This window comes from Dermacentor albipictus, chromosome 8 (assembly GCF_038994185.2).
Source record: "Dermacentor albipictus isolate Rhodes 1998 colony chromosome 8, USDA_Dalb.pri_finalv2, whole genome shotgun sequence".
Lineage (NCBI taxonomy): Eukaryota > Metazoa > Arthropoda > Arachnida > Ixodida > Ixodidae > Dermacentor > Dermacentor albipictus.
In genome coordinates, this window is record NC_091828.1 from 74087667 (window position 1) to 74110722 (window position 23056).

Genomic DNA, 23056 nt, shown 5'->3' on the forward strand with positions numbered 1-23056 from the left:
TAGTTCTAGCGGAGTGAAAACAAAACAGCCGATCTCAACAATTACGAAAAATCATACCTAATGATTTGACCTCAACTTGAGAGGAGACTTAGTGATGATGGATTTTGCCACTTCTTTCTTGCTGACAGGGTGGAGAGCCAGTTACAAGCGTGAATTCGGATCGAAGCCAGTGGTAGGCGCCGTATGAGCGCTGCCCTGTCGCTATATTTGGTCACGGTTAGTATGGCTGTTACGGTTACCACCGGTAACTGCTACATTAATTCTCGGTATACAACGTGCATGCGCAAAGGTCCTAACATGTCACGTGCTGCTGTACCGTATCATGTAGCGAGCGAAAGAACTCAGTGCCCTTCCACTCTGTCAAGAAGGATGACCAGCGAAGGTGTGTATGTGGGCCCTTTAATGGCGAACTGCACCTCCGCCGCGGGTCGGCCCGGCATTGCACTATCTCCGGGATCGGCCCAAGTATTGGGACGATCAACTGCGAATGAAGGACGGGAACTCCATACCGGAGCCAACGTTTTTACTAAGGAACTTCCCTTCGTCAGACAGATGACGTGCTTTTGTCCAAACTGAGAAAGACAAGTTTTTTTGAAAAAGACAAAGTGTGATTAAACCGAGCACAGCCCGAAACTACACAGGAAACCCACATCGGTTTTCATGGCCTTTTTTTGTAGCTTCGCACTTCCTAGACGGATGACAATTTTACAATTCATAAAAAATTTTCCACATTGCGGATTTCCGTAGAACTGATTTGTACTTTCAGTTCCTTCTGCGCTTCAAATGTTCGAGTAATTCGGACTTGCTCTGTGAACTGCTAACCTCCCGGTTAGTTAAGATGGTAGAAGGACCGCCCCGAGAAGTCGTTCGTCCCGGGTTCCATCCCCGGACTAGGACAAATTTTTCTTCGGCTACGAAGCTTTCCTTCTGAGAAAACACATCTTTCATTTGTAGCTTCGTGCTACTACCACGGGAATGGCGATTTTTGCACTTTGTGAAACTTCCTGCCGGTGGCGGATTTCCGAGGAACTGATTTGCCATATTAAGGTCAGTTCCAGCATGCTCAGCTACAATAACACATCTCTTGAGGACCTGCCCTAGCCGAAACCAGATCCGACGACACCACCTACAAGATGTGGGCCTTCATCCCACGAGACCACCGGACTACGATTTCCAGCTCCATGAGCCCAACCGGCGAGCCTTACTGATGTATATCGGCGAGACACAATCGTCTATGCCGTTAGGCAAACTTCTGCAAAAAAAAAACAAAGACCAGTCTTGCCGAAACGTTGGCTCATGCCTGAAGTTTCCCTTGTTTAACATCATGACACGAATTGACACATGCTTACTTTAACAGGGGATGCTGTTTTACGGGATGGTTACCTATTTTGTCGATCATGTCGGGCCTTTGGCGATGGATGGTAAGTACCGCTCCCCGGAACACTTCTGCATCGTCGACGCTGGGTACTGCCAGGAGGACGTTCATCGCCTTCGTGACAGAGACTGCAGCAAAAGTATGACAACATGATAGGCGAGGACATCGCGTAATCTATGTACCACATACCGAGCTAGCAGCACACCTCTTCTATACAAAGTGACACGTACAGGTAAAAGTGAAACTCCGTCGGAGTTTCACTTCTCACCTGTGCGTATACACAGGTGACAAGTGAAGTTGTCATCCAGTTGTCACCTTGCCATAACTGGAAAGGCATGCAACGAGTACATCCTCTCGTCCTAAGAGGTAAATTGTCCTCCGCCAAATCCTAAGCCTTAACAGTCGCTGTGGCTACCTTTTCAAAACTAATCTTGCGTGGCCCGACTTGAAACCAAAAGCTCCATATAGATATCAGTGCTCGGGTCGTCTATCTGGGGCTGAGGGCATTACGTTGTACAGAAATGTTTTTTTTATCGCTAACATAATAAAAAAAACTCGCGGAATATACAGCAAAATTCTACTTCTTGAGCTAAAATACTCTCAGAGGCGGATGTAACTTGCACGAGAAATCAAAATGATTATTTGACTACCTACCAATGTATCATTAACATTTAAACTAATTACTTTACGATAATGGAATTTACGAATTGCAACTGGCGACGTTGAAAGTCACTTGGAAGAAATTGCGAGGACTACACCGGTCGCGAGATATGCGTTCCAAAAAGTTACCACGAAATTCATTGGTGTTCCAGCACTTTTTCAAGATCAATGTATAAAAGACGTTTTGTTAAAAAAAGGAAGCAAGTGGAACAGCAGTGCATTTTTACCGCAAGTTTGACAGGGATAATCTCAAAACTGGTGCCAATTTCGTAATTCGATCGGAATGGCTGTGCCTTGTGAAAGCGCTGCTTCAACTCGTGTATTGCCATCTGTGCGATAAAGTAAGCAGTGTAATATTGTAAATTTATCAAACATTCGTTTTGATTTACAGCGTAAATAATGTCCGCCCGTTCGAGTAATCCAGTTCAATGAGATTTCTGCTGTGTCACAGGGCTTTCTTAAAAATTATGTTAGCCTTAAAGTAAAACACTCCGGTGTGAAACTTTCGCCTAGCTTCCCGTCCTCAATGCAGCACCTGTGCCTCTGCGACTTTCTTTAGCGGTGCTTCATCCTCAGAGTTTCAGGCTCTAAACACGCCTTGCGCGGGCAATTGCGCGCGCCACCTGGTAGTTAAGCTCAGGGCAGAATTTTCTGAATCACAGTGACTTGCATAGACTTCGTCTTTTTGGCTTCGAAACAACTTGTAGTTTCTTAAATTAGCTATACTAGCTAATCAAAGTAGCTTGGTGGCAGCAGCCACTATCTCGTTTCAAATGGGTTCCTATACGCATATCCATCGATCCGTTATGTCGAGGCGCTCTTTGACCAAACCTGGCCTTTGCGCCATAAAACACCACACATCATCATCTTGATGTCGAGCCATTAACGGGACCACAAGAGAGAAACACTAAATCAGTTTATACTGCTAGGAATACCCTTTGCAAACTCCATTTCAGCTAATGCGTGATAGGAGATTGAGTACTGTAACACACCATGGAGGCCATGATTTCGCGTCAGGTGGGTGGCTTGGGAGTAGCCCCCCTGGCGTGAAGTTACAAAGTTTCGGAGCTTTCTCCGTGAACTCTACTCCCGTCCTCACTGGATAACGGTAGTTAGCCGTCATTAGCAATACCATTTCGAATACAGCCTTCCTACCTCCAAGCCACAGATGATGCAGGAGCTTTTTCGCAATGTCGACGCCTGCCACGTACTTCTTGTCCGGATAAAGACTGCCAGTCTTGAGGTCCAAAACTAGCAGGGCGAGACGTTTTTCATATATGCCTCCGTCTGGAAGGAAAGATTGCTACTTTATTAAAATGACACAAAATGTAAATGTCAACTATGCGTGGGCTCGTAAGATGCACCTCCTTGCCTTCCTGTTGCACCATCCAGTCTTTCAGATCAAGCTATTCAGAACGCCGTCTCTCAACTTAACGAATCATAGAGCATCGCACGGGTAATGCGGAACCTCTGGGTTCGGCTCCCACCAGTGCAATGTTTATGCGTGCGCTTTCGTTTGCCTTTCCTTCATTATTTGCGTACTGCAGTTAAAAAAAAGTAAACAGTATGTTCTTGCTTTCGCTTGTTTTTCTAGCGACATTTCAGTCCGTCGAGCGTGAAGCAGTATGGGAAGAGTAGAGCGAAAAGGGGGTGGCGACAGCGATCGATATCTACTAGGGCGTCCCAAAACTACCGCCAACCAAGCAATACTTTGGAAGGTCAGGCAACCATGCAGGGCCTGTTTCTTAAGATTCAAGGTCCAGGTGGGCCTCGAGGCAGAGTGTACTACATTCGAAGGATGGGACGGGTCGCGTCAGCAGAGGTCGGCGGAGCTGCCTTACGTCCTGCTCCCTTCTAGTATTTTTTGTTCCTGCATAAACCTTACTCTCATGGAGAGGCAAGATCGCGAGAGCTGAAAAAAAAAAAACATGTATTAGAACATGTATAATGTTCACAGCGGACTCCTGAAAAAGCTCTTGAAACATATTTTCGTCTCGTCTGATGAACTTCTTTCACCGACTTGCTTGACAATGTTTCAGCACGGAACCAGCAAACTTATCTCTTTTTTGTATGCATACTTATACGGACAATACAGATGAAGATTGATGCGCTGGTGAAATATGTTTGACAAGGTTTGCCCAAAAACAAAACGCAGACACACGTTTCAATAATGTGCACGTATCACTGTCCGCTAGTGAGATTACACATGTTCTTGACAGCTCACGTACACTGTATGTCCATTAGAATATGCCAAATGCTTTGGAAAGTTTTCTGACTGCACTTTCAACTACAGCTGCAACAACTCTTCTCAAAACGACTAATAAGTTGCTCAACAGTTGTTGCCTTTGTAGCATAGTCACCACATAAGACACAAAATTAGAGGTGAGTTTTCGATATGAATAAGAAGTCGTAGTCATCACCGGCCTAATTCATCTTCACTAAAGGACGAAGACCTGTCCCATGTAACTTACACCTGTATTGGATCCGCCGACTCCATTCTGTGCTTTTAAATTTCCTAATTTCTTCGCAATATCTAGATATCTGCTTCTTCGACTGTGGTTCCGCTACCTTGGCAGTCATTGTTGTTGCCCTTTTAGACTGCCGGAAATCTACCTGTTCTACGCATTACGTGAACCTGGTCGACTACACTACTTCCTCTGAATCTCAGCTAGAATTACGGCTACACTAATTTGTTGGATCCTGCATTCCTGTGTCTTAACGGTATGCATGCGATTTGTAGTTCCATTGCTTGTGGCGCCGTCATCCGTAAACGTATTGCCTTTTGCGGAATGCTGGTTTAATGAAGACGCCAACCTGAGGGGGCCGGGTTGGTGGCACGACATGGTGGCGCAGCATTAAGCTAGAAAGGACACAGAGAGATAGAGAGCGAAATTCACTATGTGATAAAAGCTGAGAGCTTGGCCTGAACCACTATGTTCTAGCCAGCTACTCAGCGTTGAGAAAGGCGAACAAAAGGAAAAGGAGAAAGCAAAGATGACGATAATACGAAAAGAAAAGGCAGAAATAAAAAAAATATATAGTTAACCGGGAACACTTACTGCAAATTCGGCATCTCAAAAAACTTGCAGTGGCCTTCATGGCTTGGCAAGAATTATTTTGGCTCTGGGCCTAAATAAGGGCTTTCAGAAAGTGGCCGATTATCGATCCGTGGCAAATATCCTTCTATTGATGATCTTTCTTGCAAGTTACTACTACTACTGCAGTACCCAAGTGTATTCTGCATAGTTGTCGGCACAAATTATCGGTATCGACGTATTCGATGACACGTTGTCCTTGTTTTATTTGTTATTCGGTGAGAGCACCCCTGTAAACCAAAATCCTGTCTAACGCTTTCTGTTTGGATGAAACGTCACAAAATGTCGCTGTTGGCGTTACTCTTGTAATGTTGTAATTCACGTCTTCAGTAACCTGGTATTCCACGAAAGTTCATGTGAACGTTTACGGGTGAGCTAAAGCTCTTTATTATCGTGCTTGATAAGAATGACAACTAAAAAAAAATGGCGAAGTGATTTTCTTGTTTTTCCTTACAATTTTAGGACACGTTACCTGTTGTTCGCCGGAGGTACCGCAGAAAAGCAGGCACTTGCTCGTAACGCTCACACCACCTGAGGCAGTCGCACGGCACTCCGTGAAAAAACCAGGACGCGGTGCCGTTATTGTCGAAGGTGACGTCCGATTCGATGGCGTTGGCTTCCAGCTGCATGCCCTCGTCCACTTGCCAGATGGCGTTCACCATGTGGTAGATGTTGTACACGGGCCTCTTGTCGGAGGCGCCCACCTGAACGGCAGGAGAAATAATTGCCTCTATTGTGAGTGTTAGAAGGCATTCATTGCCCGAGAGGGGGCTGGGTTGCTACAGCGATACGAAATCATGAATTAGGGACAGCAAACAATAACATCGCTGCATTGCGGCGGCAATCGGAAACAGGTGCGGTTTTGATGAAAAAGGATCGTTTGTAGCGAATAACTAGCCACAACACCACCATAAAAAGTAAAGAAAGAAAGAAAAAAGAAGACAGAATTGCCGGGAGAAGTAAATCTAGGAGTCCATACGAGCGGTTACAGATTTCGCGGCCGCAAAACCGTTTCAACTTGCGTACTACATTTGAAGTGTGGATCTCAGGAATGCCGCATGAATTTTGAAGTGCTTCCGTGGGGGAAGGCCATTTGCGAAGAAACTATGATGTCGACTGTAATATCCCTGTGATTTTACGAAGTTTAGGCGCTTACAGTTTGCTGCAACAGCGCCTTTCAAAACGACCGAAAAAAGATTGCTAGTAAATTGCTGTCATTGGAACAGTGTCGCAATATGAAAAACGAAATTAGCTGTACGTATAAAACCCACCCGATGGACCAGCAGGCTTGTGAAGTGCTGATCGAACTTTTACTGATAATTTGAACGCAAGTTCATTGCGTCGATGCAAGAGCACGGGACATTGCTATTAAGACGAAGAACTTTATTTGGTTTTTTCGGCCGTTGTTATGGTTGGTAATTGGTTGATGGTCGGTGGTCGATGGTTGGTGGAGTGACTCGACTCAGTGAACGATCGTTTGTTCTCTTCTCCCCCTCCCCCTCCCTCTTTTGCTGGCTCGTTCGTTCTGGCTATTTGTTTACATTGACAATCATCGTCGATGTTTTTTTTACATCTTTTGCGCAGGCGAATAGGTCCTTTTTGCTATATTTATTTTAAGGGGGGAGGGGGGCTCTCCCACGATTACATGGTCGGGTGTTCGAGGTCGGTTGCCAGTGGTTGGAGGGCGAACTTCCGCCGCTCGCACCGGTGCAAAGGGCGTGCGTTTTTCCCCAACTGAATTTCGGGGGCGTGTTTCTGGCCGAACGCCAAAAGTAAATATCTTAACGAAAAAAAAAGAAGAGAAAATTCGATGCGAACGTAGTTCTTAAGAACTTACAAGTTCTAGATATGGCATTCGCAACGGTAAATAACATGTTTATCACCTGTCATTAAACAATCGGGACTTTCGCGGGGTTTATGTAAATATGCAATAGGTGACAATGTGTAGGTTTAAAACTAGGCATCGTTCCAGACACGACTTAGCAACATCGTCCGCTACGCGTAGCCGACTTGTACGTCGAAGCGAACGTTCTGTGCTGCCGGCACGTGCCTTCGCGCAGGAGCTTTGGGTAGTCTCTCAAATGTTGGGTATCACTGTGGCGGAGCGTTGCGGTGGGACAGCCTCCCCTTCTTCCCCTCCGCCCTCTCCCTCTGTGGAGATTGCATGAGAGGGATCTAGCACCGCTGCAGAAGTACTGATTAGTGCCGCTGTTCGCCATGAAATTGCGCAATAAAATGACAACGGCTACCTAAATGCCCTCACTGCAATGAGTGTACAACACCATTCAAGCACATCATTACTTAAATAAAGTGGAGTAGCTTTTCAAAAATGGTTCGGCTATTCGCTTACATTTACAATCATCGTCGATGGTTTCTGCGCACTTTTCATCACCCGCGAATGGCGTAGAACTTTCTGGAAGGCACGCGGGCATCAGTGATTGCTATGGAACGTTCGATGGCTCGTGTATTAAAATCGACGCGCTTGACCGGCAGATCAGATCTCGACAATCGCCGACTCTGTTCGCCGCTATCGTTGTGCTTTAAGTGCAGCCTGTTTTTGTGCGCACAGGTTCGCCCAAATAAAGTTAGTTTCATCATTCACAGTATTGCTACTGCGTTCATTACCGTCACAACTACGTGACATCTGGTGAAAAGCACTCACCCAAAAAAGGTAAGTCCACGTGGCTACCTTCTTCACCGTCACTACTACGGGGCATCTGGTGGAGCTAGGTGTTAGTGCATTCATACACCGAACGCCCCCGCAATGACGCAAACAAAGCCTGAACACCGAAGAAAGCAACAACGTCGCCCAACACCAGAGAGCTAGCCGCAGACTGCAAGGAATGCACCCGGAGCAAGAACGTCTGCCCGATACAACCAGGAAGACCGTGGCCAGCCTATCAACCCCAATGACAGTCCCAGCATCCCCCATCGTGCTTCGACAGCCCAAGGAGCCCCTTAACCTTCCGTGGAGCTTTGTCGGAGGATCCAGAAACCTGGCTCGAAGCCTTCGAAAGGATCTCAACCTTCAACAACTGGATCTCTGAGGATAAAGCTACGCCATATGTACTCCTTGGAAAGTGCTGCAAGGATCTGGTTAGAAAACCGGGAGTCCACCCTTACAAACTTCTCCTTCGATGGTCACTGGACTTTTCCGAAGTGCAGCCCGAATCGGCGCTGCCCGTGCCGGAAGCGATGACCTACGCCGCCGTCGCCCGCCGTCAAGGTCCGCCTCTGAGCCCGTGCAGGGCCCTGTAACGCCGCAATTCCGTCGTCCGCCACCACCACCACCAGCTTGCCACCTGCCGCCATGCGCCACTATTCAAGGAAGACAGATGAACCAACTCGGCGCAATCATCAACCTGAAGTCGAAGTCGATAACGCTGTCGGAAGACCAAGCGATACCGCTGGAGAGCTATCGTCGTCACCACGCCTTGAATGTGCTGGAAGATTAAGCGAGCATCTTGCCTCGATCCAGCATCGTTATTTCCGTCGGCACCGAAACACCCGCAGACGTAGAAGGCGTCATCGAGTGTGACTAACGTCTACTGTTCGACCGTGAAATTTGGGTCGCTAGAGGGATCACTCGAGCGCACGGAGGAAAAACGAAAGTGTTGCTTACATACTTCAAGGAGGAGTTCAATCACATCAACACTGACACGATGATCACGTGCACCGAGGAAATTGTGCAATCCGGTAATAAGTTCGTCTACTCGGATTCTGCCGCATCTACCCCAAAGACTATAGTTCCCGTACCAGACTTCGATATAAATCTAAGCCTCCACATGAGTAAGCAACAGCAGCTCAGAAGTCGTCTCCGATGATACAAAGGCTGCTTTTCGACGCCATCGAGAATTCGTCAAACACCGGTCGCAAAGAATCGAATAATAACCGAAGAGTGAGCTCGACCACTCCGCCAGAGCCCTTACCGAGTTTCGAGGCGAGAACGTGAATCTATAGAAGTCGACGAAATGCTGCGCGACGACATGATCCAGTCGTCGAAAAGCCCGTGGGCATCTTCTGTTGTCTTGGTGAAGAAAAAGGACGGAACCCTATGTTTCTGCCTCGATTATTGCTGACTGAGCAAGATCACTAAAAAGGACGTCTATCCCCTCCCACGGATAGACGACGCATTGGATCGGCTCTGCAACGTTATATTCTCGTCGATAGATCTCAAGTTTGGCTACTGGCAAGTATAAGCCAACGAAAGAGATCGCGAAAAGTGCGCCATCATCACGCCAGACGGCCTCTACGAGTTGAATTCGGACTGTTCTCAGCGCCCGCAACGTTCCACCGCGTCATGGACACGATAATAGCAGGGTTGAAGTGGCAGATCTGTCTTGTTTACTTTGATGTCGTCGTCTTCGCCAGAAATTTCGACGATCACCTTAGGCCATAGAGTTTCATACATTAATTACTAGAGGGAACTCTCGCGCTAGTGCCTACGGGAGCTCTAATGACAGTGGTTGTACCAGCATGGGAATTATGGGAAGTACATGGACTTGCCTAAACCTCATCCTTTTGGCTTCAAACAGCTTTGTAAACTCGTCATTTTCAACAATGTACTGTGTAATAAACAATTAAATAAACATAATTAATATTGCCCGATGGCAGGATTCGAACACAAGAACTCTAACACGGAAGCCTGATATTGAATCCATTAAGCCACGGACGCATGTATCGACAAGCGAATGAAACGCCCTTTTCTATTTATCGCGGGCATGCCAGTGCCTTGAGACGCCTGGCGGGTTTCGATTTGGCCACCTGGACAAGCTCTATCGTTGCAAATAATAGCAATTGTGCGTTTTAGTGGCATATTCTGCACTTCGGAGAGTACAGATCGCGTTGAAATTTACAACAATGGGATTTATAAGCTTAATATACAAAGGCACAAGAACGTCTGAATGCACAAGCACAAAGATCAGACAAATCCATGTATTTCCCACAATTCCTATGGTGGTACAACGACTACAACGCCAGGGTTCCCTCCAGTAATTATTGTAAGAAACTCTATGCCTTAGGCGACTTTTGACAGTACTAGACGCCATCAAGCCATCAGGGCTAGTGCTATGAAGCCGGAAAAGTGCCGCTTCGCTTACGATGAACTTCTGTTCCTGGGCCACGTCATGAGCAAATCTGGAGTCCACCCCGACTCGCAGGCGACAGCTGACATCGCAAAGTTGGAGCAGCCCATCGACAAGAAGGCAGTGCGTAGATTCCTTGGCATGTGTGCCTACTACAGGCGCTTTGTCAAGGACTTTTCAAGGATCGCTGAGCCGCTGACACATCTAACTAAATGTGACGTCGAATTCAAATGGGAAACGCCACAGGCCGACGCATTTCAAGAACTCAAACGATGCATGCAAGCGTCCCCGGTGCTTGCGCAGTTCGACGCAGACACCGATACAGAGAGAGAGAGAAACAAGGATAGGAAATGCAGGGTGGTGAACCAGAAGAACATCCGGTTTGCTACCCTACATTGGGGTTGGGGGAAAGGGGAATAGAAAAAGGAAGGAAGGGAGAGAGTAAGCACTGACTGCGTGTGGGAGGGACACTATAAACGGTCTCTTAAGCCGGTGCACTTCAAGTATTGCACCTGTGGGCGAATCACTTTTCGAGCTAGTGGCGGGTGTGGGCACAGTCCGAGCATTTTTGACTCGGTGAACGGTCTCGAATCCAGTCGATGTAATGTTGCCCGCAGATAGAGGCATTGGGCATCGTAGCGAGGGCAGGTTCACAAGTTCACAGGTTCACAAGGCACGCGGGCATCAGTGATTGCTATGGAACGTTCGATGGCTCGCGTATAAAAACCGACGCGCTTGACCGGCAGATCAGATTTCGACAATCGCCGACTCTGTTCGCCGCTATCGTTGTGCTTTAAGTGTAGGCTGCTTTTGTGGGCACAGGTTCGCCGAATAAAAGTAAGTTTCGTCATTCATTCAAGGTCATTAATTCAAAGTAATATTGTTTACCGTCGCATTCGTGATACTCAGATCCTTTTCGTTCCGCCTGAATGCATAATTAGCCCTAATAAATTGATCAACTTCTCAAATATTATATTTAGATGAAAAGTGTCAATAAGAAAATTGTGGAGCAACATGAAAAACTCCCGATACAGCTTTCTGTTTCTCTATACGTGCTGCATTAAAGGTACACTAAAGAGAAAAATGATTTCTTCTGCATCAGTAAATTACCGTTCTACAACACCAAAAACACCACTCTTGCAACGATAAGACGTTTGGTAAGCCAGAAAAAGTGCAAGAACAAACTGCGGGTAGCGACGCCTACTCCAGTACCCGCACCTGGGGGCTGTGACGTCTTGGATTTTGATGGTATCTTCTAGGGCCTACTAATTATATATAGCGGTATAGATTGACTGCATTGTGCTCTAAAGGAAACAAATATTAAACATAGCAAACTTCGGGAACCTTTATTCAGCCAAAGCAGCCCAAATGCGAAAAGATACTTTGGAATCCCTGACGTCACGCTGACGTACCAGCGCTGGGGTTTCGGCGCGAAATTCAAATTCTGATACTTGGACCTTCATTTTCTCGTCTAATAATCAAACTATTTATTTTAAATGACTGCCTGCATGGTTCTCAAATAATGCTTCATTAGTCTAAATTGATTTAGTGTTCGCTTTAGTGTCCCTTTAAAGTGTTTGGAGCGTTGAAGAAGGTCGCGGAGGCAGGAAAAATTGCCGCGTGACTGGCCGCTCGAGGCACTTCGAGACATCTTCGGGCGAAGATCCAGCGCGGTTAACTCAGATGCTGGAATCGTAAGACATAACACGCATTATTCACCGCGAGCTGGGCGACATGTCTTCGGCTCCAGTTCGGTATAATATAGGGCACAGCCTGCCCGCCATCGCACTTAGACAAGCGGTTCGTTAGATATGTTTTGGGCTTCCATCTCTGTGCCTGGACCATGCTCTTCGAACGCTTATCAGATTCATCCGGCTGCTTGCTCCCAGACACAGAGGTATCTCCCGCCCTGTCGAAAGAAGGCTGATTGGCGAACAGCGGACGATAGGCCTAATGTTTTCATTGTTTGCAAATCGGATGTATCGTCCATCCCTGTCCCAGCCACTGGTCGTCGCCTCCTCGATGACCCTCGTACTTTCTCGCCTTACACACCGACTCAGAACCCTTATGCCGACAGCGCTCCGCCGAGGACCAGCCGCTCCCGTCCTTGCAAGGTCTATTTTGTCTAGAATCGGTCGCTACATTTCGGGAAACTAGGCGAAGCAACTCCTGGATGTGACACTGCAACTACGACCCGACCTATACAAATCCTCTTTTGTCTCTGCCTTCACGTGGAAGCCAATTGAACGTTGAAGTAGATGGTGTTCCCGTCACATCTCTCGTCCACACCGGAGCACAGCTGTCGGTTATGAGTGCTGCTCTTCGCCGAAGGCTCAGGAAAGTTTTGACACCCACCGTGCCCTGTACAGCACGACTCGCCGACGGCAGCACACCACCTGTCATCGGAATTTGCGAAGCATGTTTGACCATTTGTGGCCACCATAATATTATTTGACTTATGGTCCTCGATCAGTGCCCACATGACTTCCTTCGAGGCCTTGACTTTCTGTCGAAACACTCCGAACAAGTTGACGGTTCCGCTGGTATTGTGCACTTGGATCTGCCATTTCCTACTGACGCCACTTCTAGTATACATTTAATTATGGGGTTTTACGTGCCAAAACCACTTTCTGATCACGAAGTTGACCACGAAGTTGAAGTTTACTGAATTTTACTGAGTTGAAGTTGAAGTTGACTACGAAGTAGAATTTTGACCACCTGGGGTTCTTTAACGTGCACCTAAATCTAAGTGCACATGTGTTTTCACATTTGACCCCATCGAAATGCGCCCACCGCGAACTCGTGCTCAGCAGCCCAATACCTTAGCCACTGAGCAACCATGGCGGGTGCCACTTCTAGTATACCACATCACTTATGCTATGCAGAGTTCACCCGCCTGTCTGCACAGGCCGCTGCAAATGTCCTCTCGACGCCTTGTCCTCCCGTTCCTTATAGTGCGTATGTCGTACCTACCCCCCCCCCCCCACCCCCCACCCCCCCTGCCTCACTGACATGGCTCTGTCGCACAGAAGTGCGCTCCCGAACACTATAATCCAAATCCTCGACAATTGTACTTGCCTCCCCATCCTCAATCTCGGATTTTGAACGCACGTTCTTCTCCCCACGGCTTTTCTCTGCGGCATATCACACCTTTAGGAGAATTACAGATTTCTTCCTTGGCCCTTGAAGCCCTTTCCAAGCACCAGCGGGCTCCTGCTTTCCTTTAATTCGTCTTCTTCGCCTGCTGACGACATTTGAAAAATGATTGCTCCTGACCTCCTTCTGAGCAAACAGAAGCTCTTCGTTGCCTTCTCTCTTCTTATACAGATATTTTTGATCTAGATGACGGCATTCTCGGACAGACATCTGTAGTCACCCATAGCATCAACACCCGTGGTGCCAGCCTCATTCGTAGCCGACCTTATTGCGTCTCCGCATTGGAGCGGGCCATCGTACAGAAAGAGGTCGACAAGGTGATAAACAAGGACATTATTGAGCCTTCGAGCAGTGCGTGGGCATAGCCGCTTGTCTTGTTAAAGAAAAGGAGCGCTATTGGTGCTTCTGCGTTGACTTTAGCTACCGTCACTTAAACAACAACAACAACAACAACAACATGTCTACCCACTGCCTCGCATAGATGTGTCTGTTGATTGTCTTCACAGATCTAAATATTATTCGTCAATCGGCTTCCGTTCGGGCTATTAGCAGATTGGCGTAGATGGGATGGACCATGAGAAGACCGCCTCATCACACCAAACGGTCTTTACCAATTCGCTGTCAAAATCTCTGACGTCCCGACAAGCCAGGTGCGGGAACTTCAAGACAGCGGCGCCACCTGCATTTTCGCGACGTTTACTTTTCTGGCTTAATAAGCCTCGGCTACATACAGTGACTGCATGTGTTGCTATTGCAGAAGCGCATATTAATCGATACACATGTTACTGTTTAGTACCTTCTTATTAAATAAAAATATTCACTTGGGCACGTGACAACTGCTCCTATGACAAAGAGTGCACTCACTCTTACGCCATGTACGACTTACGATGTGAGGAGTCGTCAGCAGAGCAACGAGGATGGCCCGCAGCCGCGAAGTCTCGGCCAGCATGATCCGCTGTTTCGCTTGCGTCTCGCTGCTCCGGTCAGTCTGCGAAGTTGTGACGTCACCGGCGTTGATGGTGCCAGTCGTCGAAGAATCTCTGGCAGTCAGCAAGTCCAAAAGCGTATGTGCGTGGTCGCTATCACTCTGCGCATAGCGGAGAAGCGATGACCTATCGCCTTTCAAAACTTCGTGCGCGCCCGATTAAGGGCATAAACAGAACGCTTTGGCTGCGGCGCTCACAGTCGCATTTGAGCAGGAATGCAGATAGGCGACGTGCATAATTATGCGAGAGAAAAAAAAAAAACATGATAGACCGCGCGCTTCTTCTTACATAGTAGATAACAGCCGATTATGCAACGCGGATGATATTACTCGCTTGGGTCAGCCTTCTCTCCTTATCGAAGTTTAGCGCTTGCTTTGAGCATGCCTCATAAATCTTGCGCGTTGACTAAAAGAAGAGCGTGGCGCACAGCTATACAGGCTGCCCAACCAGGTTTGAGCATCGTACACAAACTTGCAAGTGGTGCAACACTCCGTTGTTCATTCACGATGTTAGAAATATGCTACGAAAACTCTCTGCGAGGGGATAATTTGCGGCACGGTCCGATGAAGAGGCCAGAAGAGGGCTTTTCAGAGGCCTTTTCCGGCCTGACTGTGATTACGTGTATATGGGAAGTTACGGCGAAGTGTGGAAACCTTCTTTTACCACTTTCGGTTTGGTATGGCGCATAGAGGGTGTCTCAGCGAAAACTTTCAGAAATGTTTAACGATTGCCCATGCCAGATAACACAACTGTATTCCATGAGCCGGTCTACTTGAAGAAACGCGCACATTACTTACAGAAAAAAATTGAAATTCGTTATCAACTAATCGCCAACGTTCACTGATTAAGTTTCTAACTGATTATCTTATGGCACGAATTGCAATTTACAAATTCTAGTGAGTGAGACTGCAAGGCCCATCCACTTGAAAAGAATTGTGTGGATGACACCATTTGCGGGATATGCATCGTCAAACTTGCGGTAAAAATGCATTGTTGTTCCACTTACTTTCTGAATAAAACCTCGCTTTATGCATTGAAGCACAAAAGTAACCGGAACGACAATGCATTTGTCCGTAAAGTTTGCGAATTAATATCTCTAAACTGGTCTAATCCTGAGAATTCGTACTAACTGAATCCGCCTTGCGAACTCACAAGCTAGAATTTGAAAATTGCGATGTGTGCCATAGTGCAATTAGTTATAAGCCTAATTAGTGAATCTTTATTAATTATTCGATCGTGCACTTCAATTTTTGTGCATGTAATGTCCTCTTCTTTGAGTAGACCAGCTCGTGGACTGGAATTTTGCTATCTGCGACAGGCAATTAAAATATAAGTTTGAAAATGTTCGCGGAAACACGGGGCATATTATTATTATTATTATTATTATTATTATTATTATTATTATTATTATTATTAGCTTTCAAAACATATAAGCACTTGAGAGGAAAGAGAAAGTGAGGAGCAGACTGGTAATTGCTACGGGAAGGGGCACAACGCTTGACTATCCTTCAGAAAGGAGGGGACAGAAACATAGAAATGGAAGACAAGAAGGGGAGGAAAGAAAAAAAAATTATGGGGTTTTACGTGCCAGAATCACCATCTGATTAGGAGGCAAGCCATAGGGGGGGATTCCGGAACAATTTGGACCTCCTGGGGTTCTTGACATGCACCTGAATCTGAATAGAAGCTCTGGGAAGCGTCCTGCTCTCATAGGGATAGTGGCTCATCTATCCAACTTCGATTTGATCATGTATTGATTGACAGGACATGGTACGATTGGGATAGCACATCCAATACTCTCGTCAGATCATCTGCTGGCTCAACTAAATCCGCCGAAACACTTGCTAGGACCAAATTGCCTTGAATTTACGGTACTGGCAATAAACTTTCCATTTTAAACCTTAATGCAACAACCCTTGTCAGGAATTTCTCTAAATTTCTTTCCTTGGTCTGGTCTTACTCGCCAGATACGTGTACTATCGGCGTTACTGAGACCTTGTTAGATGGAGCTGTGCAAGATTCTGAGGTACCCACCTCCCCTTGGCTTCAAATTGGTTCGGTGAGACAGAAAATTCGGGAGAGGAGGCGGTGTCGCTCTAGTTCTTCAATCTCACCTTCACTTTTCTGTACTCCTTGCACCACCTGATATTGAGTGTTTGTGGTGTAACGTTCAACTTGAAAATATGTCTTTGATTATAGGGGTCGTTTACCGTCCACCTGGTCGTAACATTGATTTTTTACGCAATTACGCAATTTACGCAATCTATGTGAATTTTCGCACAGTTGTAATACTTCTTCATCCAACGTTTTCTGCGTGCTTCTGGTGTTGATTGATCTTCTATGAAAGTAAACAGACACGAAGTAGCTATCGGGCAGGAGTTGGTCCGCATTTCATTGTCCTGTAGCCTGAACCAGATCGTTCAGGATTTCACTCGGCAAACTTCAGTTCTTGATATTGTGTTTCTTAGTGTATCTATTTTTAATGCTGATTACGAATGCGATGTTATTGATGGAATATCTGACCACAGTGCTGTGTTAATTTCAGTTCCACGCGTCGTCCCTAAATCCCATCATATCTACCGCACGTTTCCTGACTTTATAACCGCGCTGATGATTTGGCCATAGCATACGCCCTATGCGGTTCTTTTCATGAGTTTGAACTAATAAGTACCACTAGTGATACTAATACCTTGACAAGTTTCTTCACAAATTTTCTGAGTAAGTGTATCAACTTTTTCATTCCCTTAAAAAATAAAGAAAACAAACACTGAAGTTCGTTGGATGACTAGGGACCTTTTGGATTTATCACGTCGTGCGGCCAGATTACGTCGATCGAAAGGCTCTGGTGACTCAAGAGAACTCATGCAATTCCATAGCGCTAAAAAGGAACTCTGTTTTAAAATGATGGCCTCAAAAGAATTTTATTATAAGGTAACCTCGCCGAAATTAATGATGGCTAATGCCTGTAAATTTTGGAAAGCTATCCTACCACCTGGGTCATCCTCGGACACGTTAATAATTAACAATGTTACAGTTTCTGATTCGCAGACATTAGCCTCTTCTTTTAACACCTACTTCCACTCTATCTTTACAACCAATAGCTCTGTAAACCCTAAAAATAACGTTCAGCGCGAAGGACAAGGACAGCGATAGACGACATACACAGCGCTGACTTGCTAGGACTTGCTGAGGACTGCTAGGTCTGAACCCACCACACAGGGCTGCCACTTCGGGAGGTAGGATCTTGACTCGGATGCAGTAAGCGAATGAACGAGCTCGGCACAAGGCAAGAGCAATAAAACTGACCAAAACACTAGGACTTGCTGAGGACTGCTAGGACTTGCTGTTCCTCAGCAAGTCCTAGTGTTTTGTTCAGTTTTATTGCTCTTGCCTTGTGCCGAGCTCGTTCATTCGCTTACTGCATCCGAGTCAAGATCCTACCTCCCGAAGTGGCAGCCCTGTGTGGTGGGTTCAGACCCTCTTGTGGTCATAGCGTGAGGATCTGCAAGATTCTGCGCTCGGAATGGCAACGCCAGGCCCGCTTCTACCGTGACGTCGTGTTTTTTCAACTTCACAGTTCTGACAGACCGTCTACGGCAAAGAAAAAGTGGCGTGAGTTGTCTGCTATCGTCGACAGAACTGCTGAATATATCTGGCAACATGCGCTTCTACAACTACGTGCCATTACTCCAAAGAAGAAACCTCTGCCGAGGAACAATGTGCACAGTGTTGGAAATGTGACGCTTCCAGAAAGGGTGCAGCATGTGTTAGCCCTTGGGCCAAAGTTTGCCGTTGAACCTCGAAAGTCGTCACACGAACTTCTCACCATTGTTAGGCGAGTTGCTGGACGTGCCCCGGACACCGAATCTGACAGGTGTGTTGCGGAGGGTGTGGATGTTTTAACGCGTTGCAAACCTTCCACAAAGGTACTCCCGATCGGATATGTTACATCGTTTCTGAAAGCGAACTCGTTATCACTTTTACCCTCTGACAAAGAAAGTGGTTTTGCTGTCCTACCGTTGGGTGACTTCAATGCGAAGGCCACCGTTGCCATTGATTCAGTTTTTAAACGTGATGACAGTGTTTCCCTTGCAAACGTGAAATTGAAAGCAAAAAAACTATGCAAATCCCGTTGCCTTGACAAGCTAGCAAAAGTGATAGAAAAAACTAAAAAGCTAAGCCATGGCATTTTCTTCTCAGCTAAGACGCATAAGAATGACTGCCCTCTGTGGGTTATGGTGACTGAAGCAGCCTTGGCAGAAAGCTGTTGGTTTGTTTTTGCAAGATAAACTAAACCTTCTAATCATTGACGATCCTTTCCTCGTTAGAGATTCTGGTGAAGTTATTAGTTTTTTAAAAGAGAATGAAGAAGCACTCAAGGTTTTCTCGATTGACATTAAAGATCTGTACTATTCACTTCCGCATGACAAGTTGCTTCTGGTTGTTGAAGAATGCATTGATGACTTTCGATCACTTGGCCTTCAGAATGCTGCAGGTGTTTCTGTTAGCGGCTTTCTTGAATTGCTCCTTTTCTACTTGAAATCAACTTACATCTCATGGAATGAACAAAATTACATACAAAGGAATGGTGTTAGTATAGGATCATATCTGGCACCCGTACTAAGTGATATTTATCTGGCTCATCATGATCGCAATATTCATGGTCACCTAGCCGCGTCCCCTGTTGTCAAAGTGTGCAGGTTTGTGGACGACTGCCTGATATTTATTGATTGCACTAATCCCGCTTTTGAGCCGGCTGTTTCTGAAGTCTTGGAGATCTTTAAGAAAGACCTGGAGCCTCTAGAACTTACGCATGAGGTCCCCATTGATGATTCCTTGCGCTTTCTAGATCTCAGGCTGAGCCTTGCTAACAAACATGTGTGCTGGTGCTTCGAACGGAGAAGTAAGAAGCCACTCTTGGCCTTTAACTGCGCCGCACACTAAAAACTCGTTAAACAAGGTATTATAAAGTTATGTCTCGTTAACAGCCTCAATAACTCGTGCCCACACCAGATGCAACATAGTCTTGCTGCTCAGGTTGATCGCCTTTCTTGGGCTGGTTACCCTTTGGCCTTAATTTCAACCATAGCGGAACAGCTTCTGAGGCGCACAAAACGTGATGATCCCGCGCAATCAGGGAACCAGCGGGCTGAAAGACGCAGGTTTGCAGTGCTGCCGTATGTGCATGATGTCTCCCATAGGCTAAAGAAAATTGGGCAGCGTGGAGGAATCACAGTCGTTTTCTCAGCCCCGGAAAAATTGGCAAGGCTCTGTAAGCGTGTAAACGCGCCTAAATCGCATCAGAGTTGTTCTGTCGGGCACAGAAAACGTTTTGTGACGTGCACAACGAATGTAGTCTACCAAATTCCCCTGTCTTGCGGCAGTAAATATGTTGGACAGACAGGCAGGTGCTTAAACGATCGACTAAGAGAGTACTGTAACAACGTCCGCAGCACTGTACAAGGCCACTTGGGCATCAATTGCCGGGACTGCGGCTGCGTGCCATTCTTTGAAGACACTGAAGTTTTAGCGAGACACAGCTCACAGCTCACCCGGGAAATTGTGGAAGCTGATTTCATCAGAAAACTTGGTAGTATTTGCGTTAGTGCCCCCTCTATCGCGCTGACCCCTGGTGAAGTCACGTATCTAAACAGATAGAAATCGTAATGCTTAATGTTTTTATTTTTTCCAGGTGACCATGCTCTTAGTTCAGTGACTTGCTGTTAGAACACACCATGTGACTGTCTTACATTTTCTGCGCATGCCCTTTCTTGTATATATACACACGATGTGGCAACGCAATAAAATGTTGTTGGAAGTCAGCACTGGGTATGTCGTCTATCGCTGTCCTTGTCCTTCGCGCTGTACGTTATTTTTGATCATGAATTACCAACTAGCCCAAGCAACCACCCTAGTTCTGCAAACCCTATTTTTGATTTCGAACCATACCCTATAATTGACGACATATCACTGTCTTTTGAGCGTGTACTTAACTTAATCCTATACTTAGACAGCAAGAAGTCCTGTGGTCCTGATAGTATCCCGACTATTTTTCTCGTTCGATACTCTCTTTGGTGCAGTAGATATCTAACAATGATCTTTAGAAAATCTCTCTCAACCGCCAGTATTCCTCCCTCGTGGAAATTTGCTTCAATTCTGCCCTTACTTCCGCAGGGTAACGTTCAAGTGTTATCTTACTATAGGCCAATCTCCTTAGCAGCACACTCATGTAAATTGCTCGAACCCATAATCTTTAAACATATTATGGAATTTCTTGAAACTAACAAAATTTTCTGCACTTTCCAGCATGTTTTCAGACGTAGCCATAGCCCTATAACACATCTGACAGAATTCGTTCATGACATCAGCAGCTCTTCATATAAACCCATACGGGTTCCTCTAAAGGAAAGCTTTTGTTTCGAGGAACGCGTATGGGTTTCCTTTGTAGCAGTTGCTGTGAACGGGTGGACGTCTGATTTTCCTGTTATTAATTATTTCTCTCCACCTTGCGGGCTTCCGCAGGGCTATTACGTCAAGCTCTTGCCTTTTCTTCGTGTTGTCGACAATTTCAACTTCGCCCTGCCATCTTCTAGCCGCCGGGTTAGCTCAGATGATAGAGCGGCTGCCCCGAAAAGGCGGTGGTCCCGGGTTTGAGTCCCAGACCAGGACGAACTTCAACTCTGAGGCTTTTCTTTCGAGGAACCCGTATGGGTTTACATTGTACCAATTGCTACGAAAGGGGGGATGTCTGATTTTCCCGTTACTAGGATTTATTCAACGGCATCCAAAGCAAGATGGTGGTGTCCGAATTTATGTTTGAGTTTCCTTAAATCTGTAAGACACCTAGAAATCGTACACGTATCGTTATGCGTAGATATATGTCTGGTACGTCGTCTAAAAAACTATTAATTGGGGCTTTTTTTATATAACACCGAACTTCAATCATGCCATGCTTGATGATGTCATCGCATCTATTTAACATGTTGTGAGCCACATTTAGAGCACGAACTACTTATTGTTGGTGACTTCAACACACCTGGAATTCAACGGAGCAGCCACACCTCTTCGCACTACAATTGTTTCATAGGAACAATAGCAACTAGTTAGATTTTTTCGCTTTTAACCACCTTCAGCAACAGAATTTACCTTATAACTATCGCGGTAATGTTTAAGGCCTGCGCATGTCAAACGTACAGAATGCAATAGTGTCGCACTTTGACATTAACTTTGTTATTCGTCGTATGTTTCACCTCTCGCTTAATATAACCGCGTTCTTGTCGGCCTTATGTCAAAACGGTTCGATTAGGGTTAGTAAATTCCTACGCTTTGGTTAAAAATTTGATGACTATGTTGGCCTTTCGAATTTTTCTCTGCAGTTCATTGGTCGCTCGTGACTAGCATATGCGACTTCGACGGAAAGATCCATCCGATTACTGAGATGTTCTGGATGCATGGTATGCATAAATACATACACTAGTACAAACCCAAGCGGGGAAAATTTCCTCGTTGGATCTCTGCGGAACTTAGAACTACTCTAAAGCGTAAAGAGCGTACCTTCAATAAAGTCAGAAGTCCTGAACCTTACTCACAGGATAATTTTTGCATGAGATTTTTAGAAACATCCTGAAAACAATGTAACAGTTTAACTGTTAAATAAATCCCATAATAATCACATTCATAATAAATCAGATTCGTCTGTTTCGGACGCTTTGAAAGACCTGGCTTACAGTATTGCGATGTCTGTTTCTGACGCAAACTTACGGAGTTGTAAATCTTGTGCTTCAATCGGTAGCAGTCAGTTTTCTTAAGTGCAACGCATTTCATTCAAATAATCTCGCTGGTTATCTATAGTGACGACATTTGTGGGTCTAGCGCGTTTTTTTAATAAAGGCAATCAGAATGAGCCACAAGCTAAATTAATCTGCCCTTTTATTATCACATCATTAGGCGTGCATATATATGACGTGGAGTGACACAGCCACTAACTGTCCTACGCTGCAGGACGAGATAACGGTCACATCAGATGAACTCGCGAAAGACAGATGGCGCCACAAGAGCCCGGGTATTTACAGATTGCCTATAAATGTCTGTTGTAAATTTCACTCTCGTAAGCGTTACCTTTGCACCTGATAGAAGAACCCAGCGTGGACACACCGTGGCTATACCGTTGCGCTTCTGCGCTCGAGTTCACGACTTCGATTACGGCAAAAATGCTCATGTATACCGTGAATTGGGGGATGCACGTTAAAGAACCCCGTGTAGCCCAGATTACTCTGGAGCCCTCACACTATGACGTGCTTCACAATCAGATCGTGGTTTCGGCGCGTATAAAACTCCGTATTTAATTTTTTTTAGCCTGTCGGAGTATGTACCGAAACCTAGAAAGCACCGTGACTGTTGCCTTTAAGATGGGAAAAAACAGGCATGCTTTTTATAAAGCATTTGCGAATCTCTGATCCCGGTGTTGTAGCGGACCGCTAAATAGTTCAATTAAAACTATATTCTGCGGTATCACGTGCCAAAAGAATGATTTGATTTGCCGTCATACCGTTATACCAGCCGTCGCTCACCTTCACCCAATGGCCGCTTGCCGTCACTACTTCGGCCTGCCCGGCAGCTGTTCGCGACAGGTCGTCTGGAAAAAAAAAACGATGCAGTTTCCGGAGGAAAAGCTGCGTTCGACGACAGGACTCAGATTCC

At 45.9% G+C, this 23056-nt stretch overlaps 1 protein-coding gene across 5 annotated transcripts in view; it reads right to left on the minus strand.

Moving 5' to 3' along the window:
* The window catches only part of LOC135921783 (dermonecrotic toxin LsaSicTox-alphaIB2i-like), a 37651-nt gene that overhangs the window by 13343 nt on the left and 1252 nt on the right, over positions 1-23056 (minus strand). Inside the window, exons 2-6 of one of the 5 annotated variants that reach the window (XM_065456123.1) lie at positions 22927-22991; positions 14257-14358; positions 5603-5834; positions 3191-3322; positions 1384-1503 (exon numbers count right to left, since the gene is read on the minus strand). In XM_065456123.1, coding sequence (XP_065312195.1) covers positions 1384-1503; positions 3191-3322; positions 5603-5834; positions 14257-14319 — 547 coding nt within the window. In that variant the 5' untranslated portion in view covers positions 14320-14358; positions 22927-22991. Of the gene's footprint in view, positions 1-1383; positions 1504-3190; positions 3323-5602; positions 5835-14256; positions 14458-22904; positions 22992-23056 lie in introns of all 5 variants that reach the window. The other 4 variants (XM_065456108.1, XM_065456116.1, XM_065456102.1 and 1 more) reach the window with 4 other exon arrangements.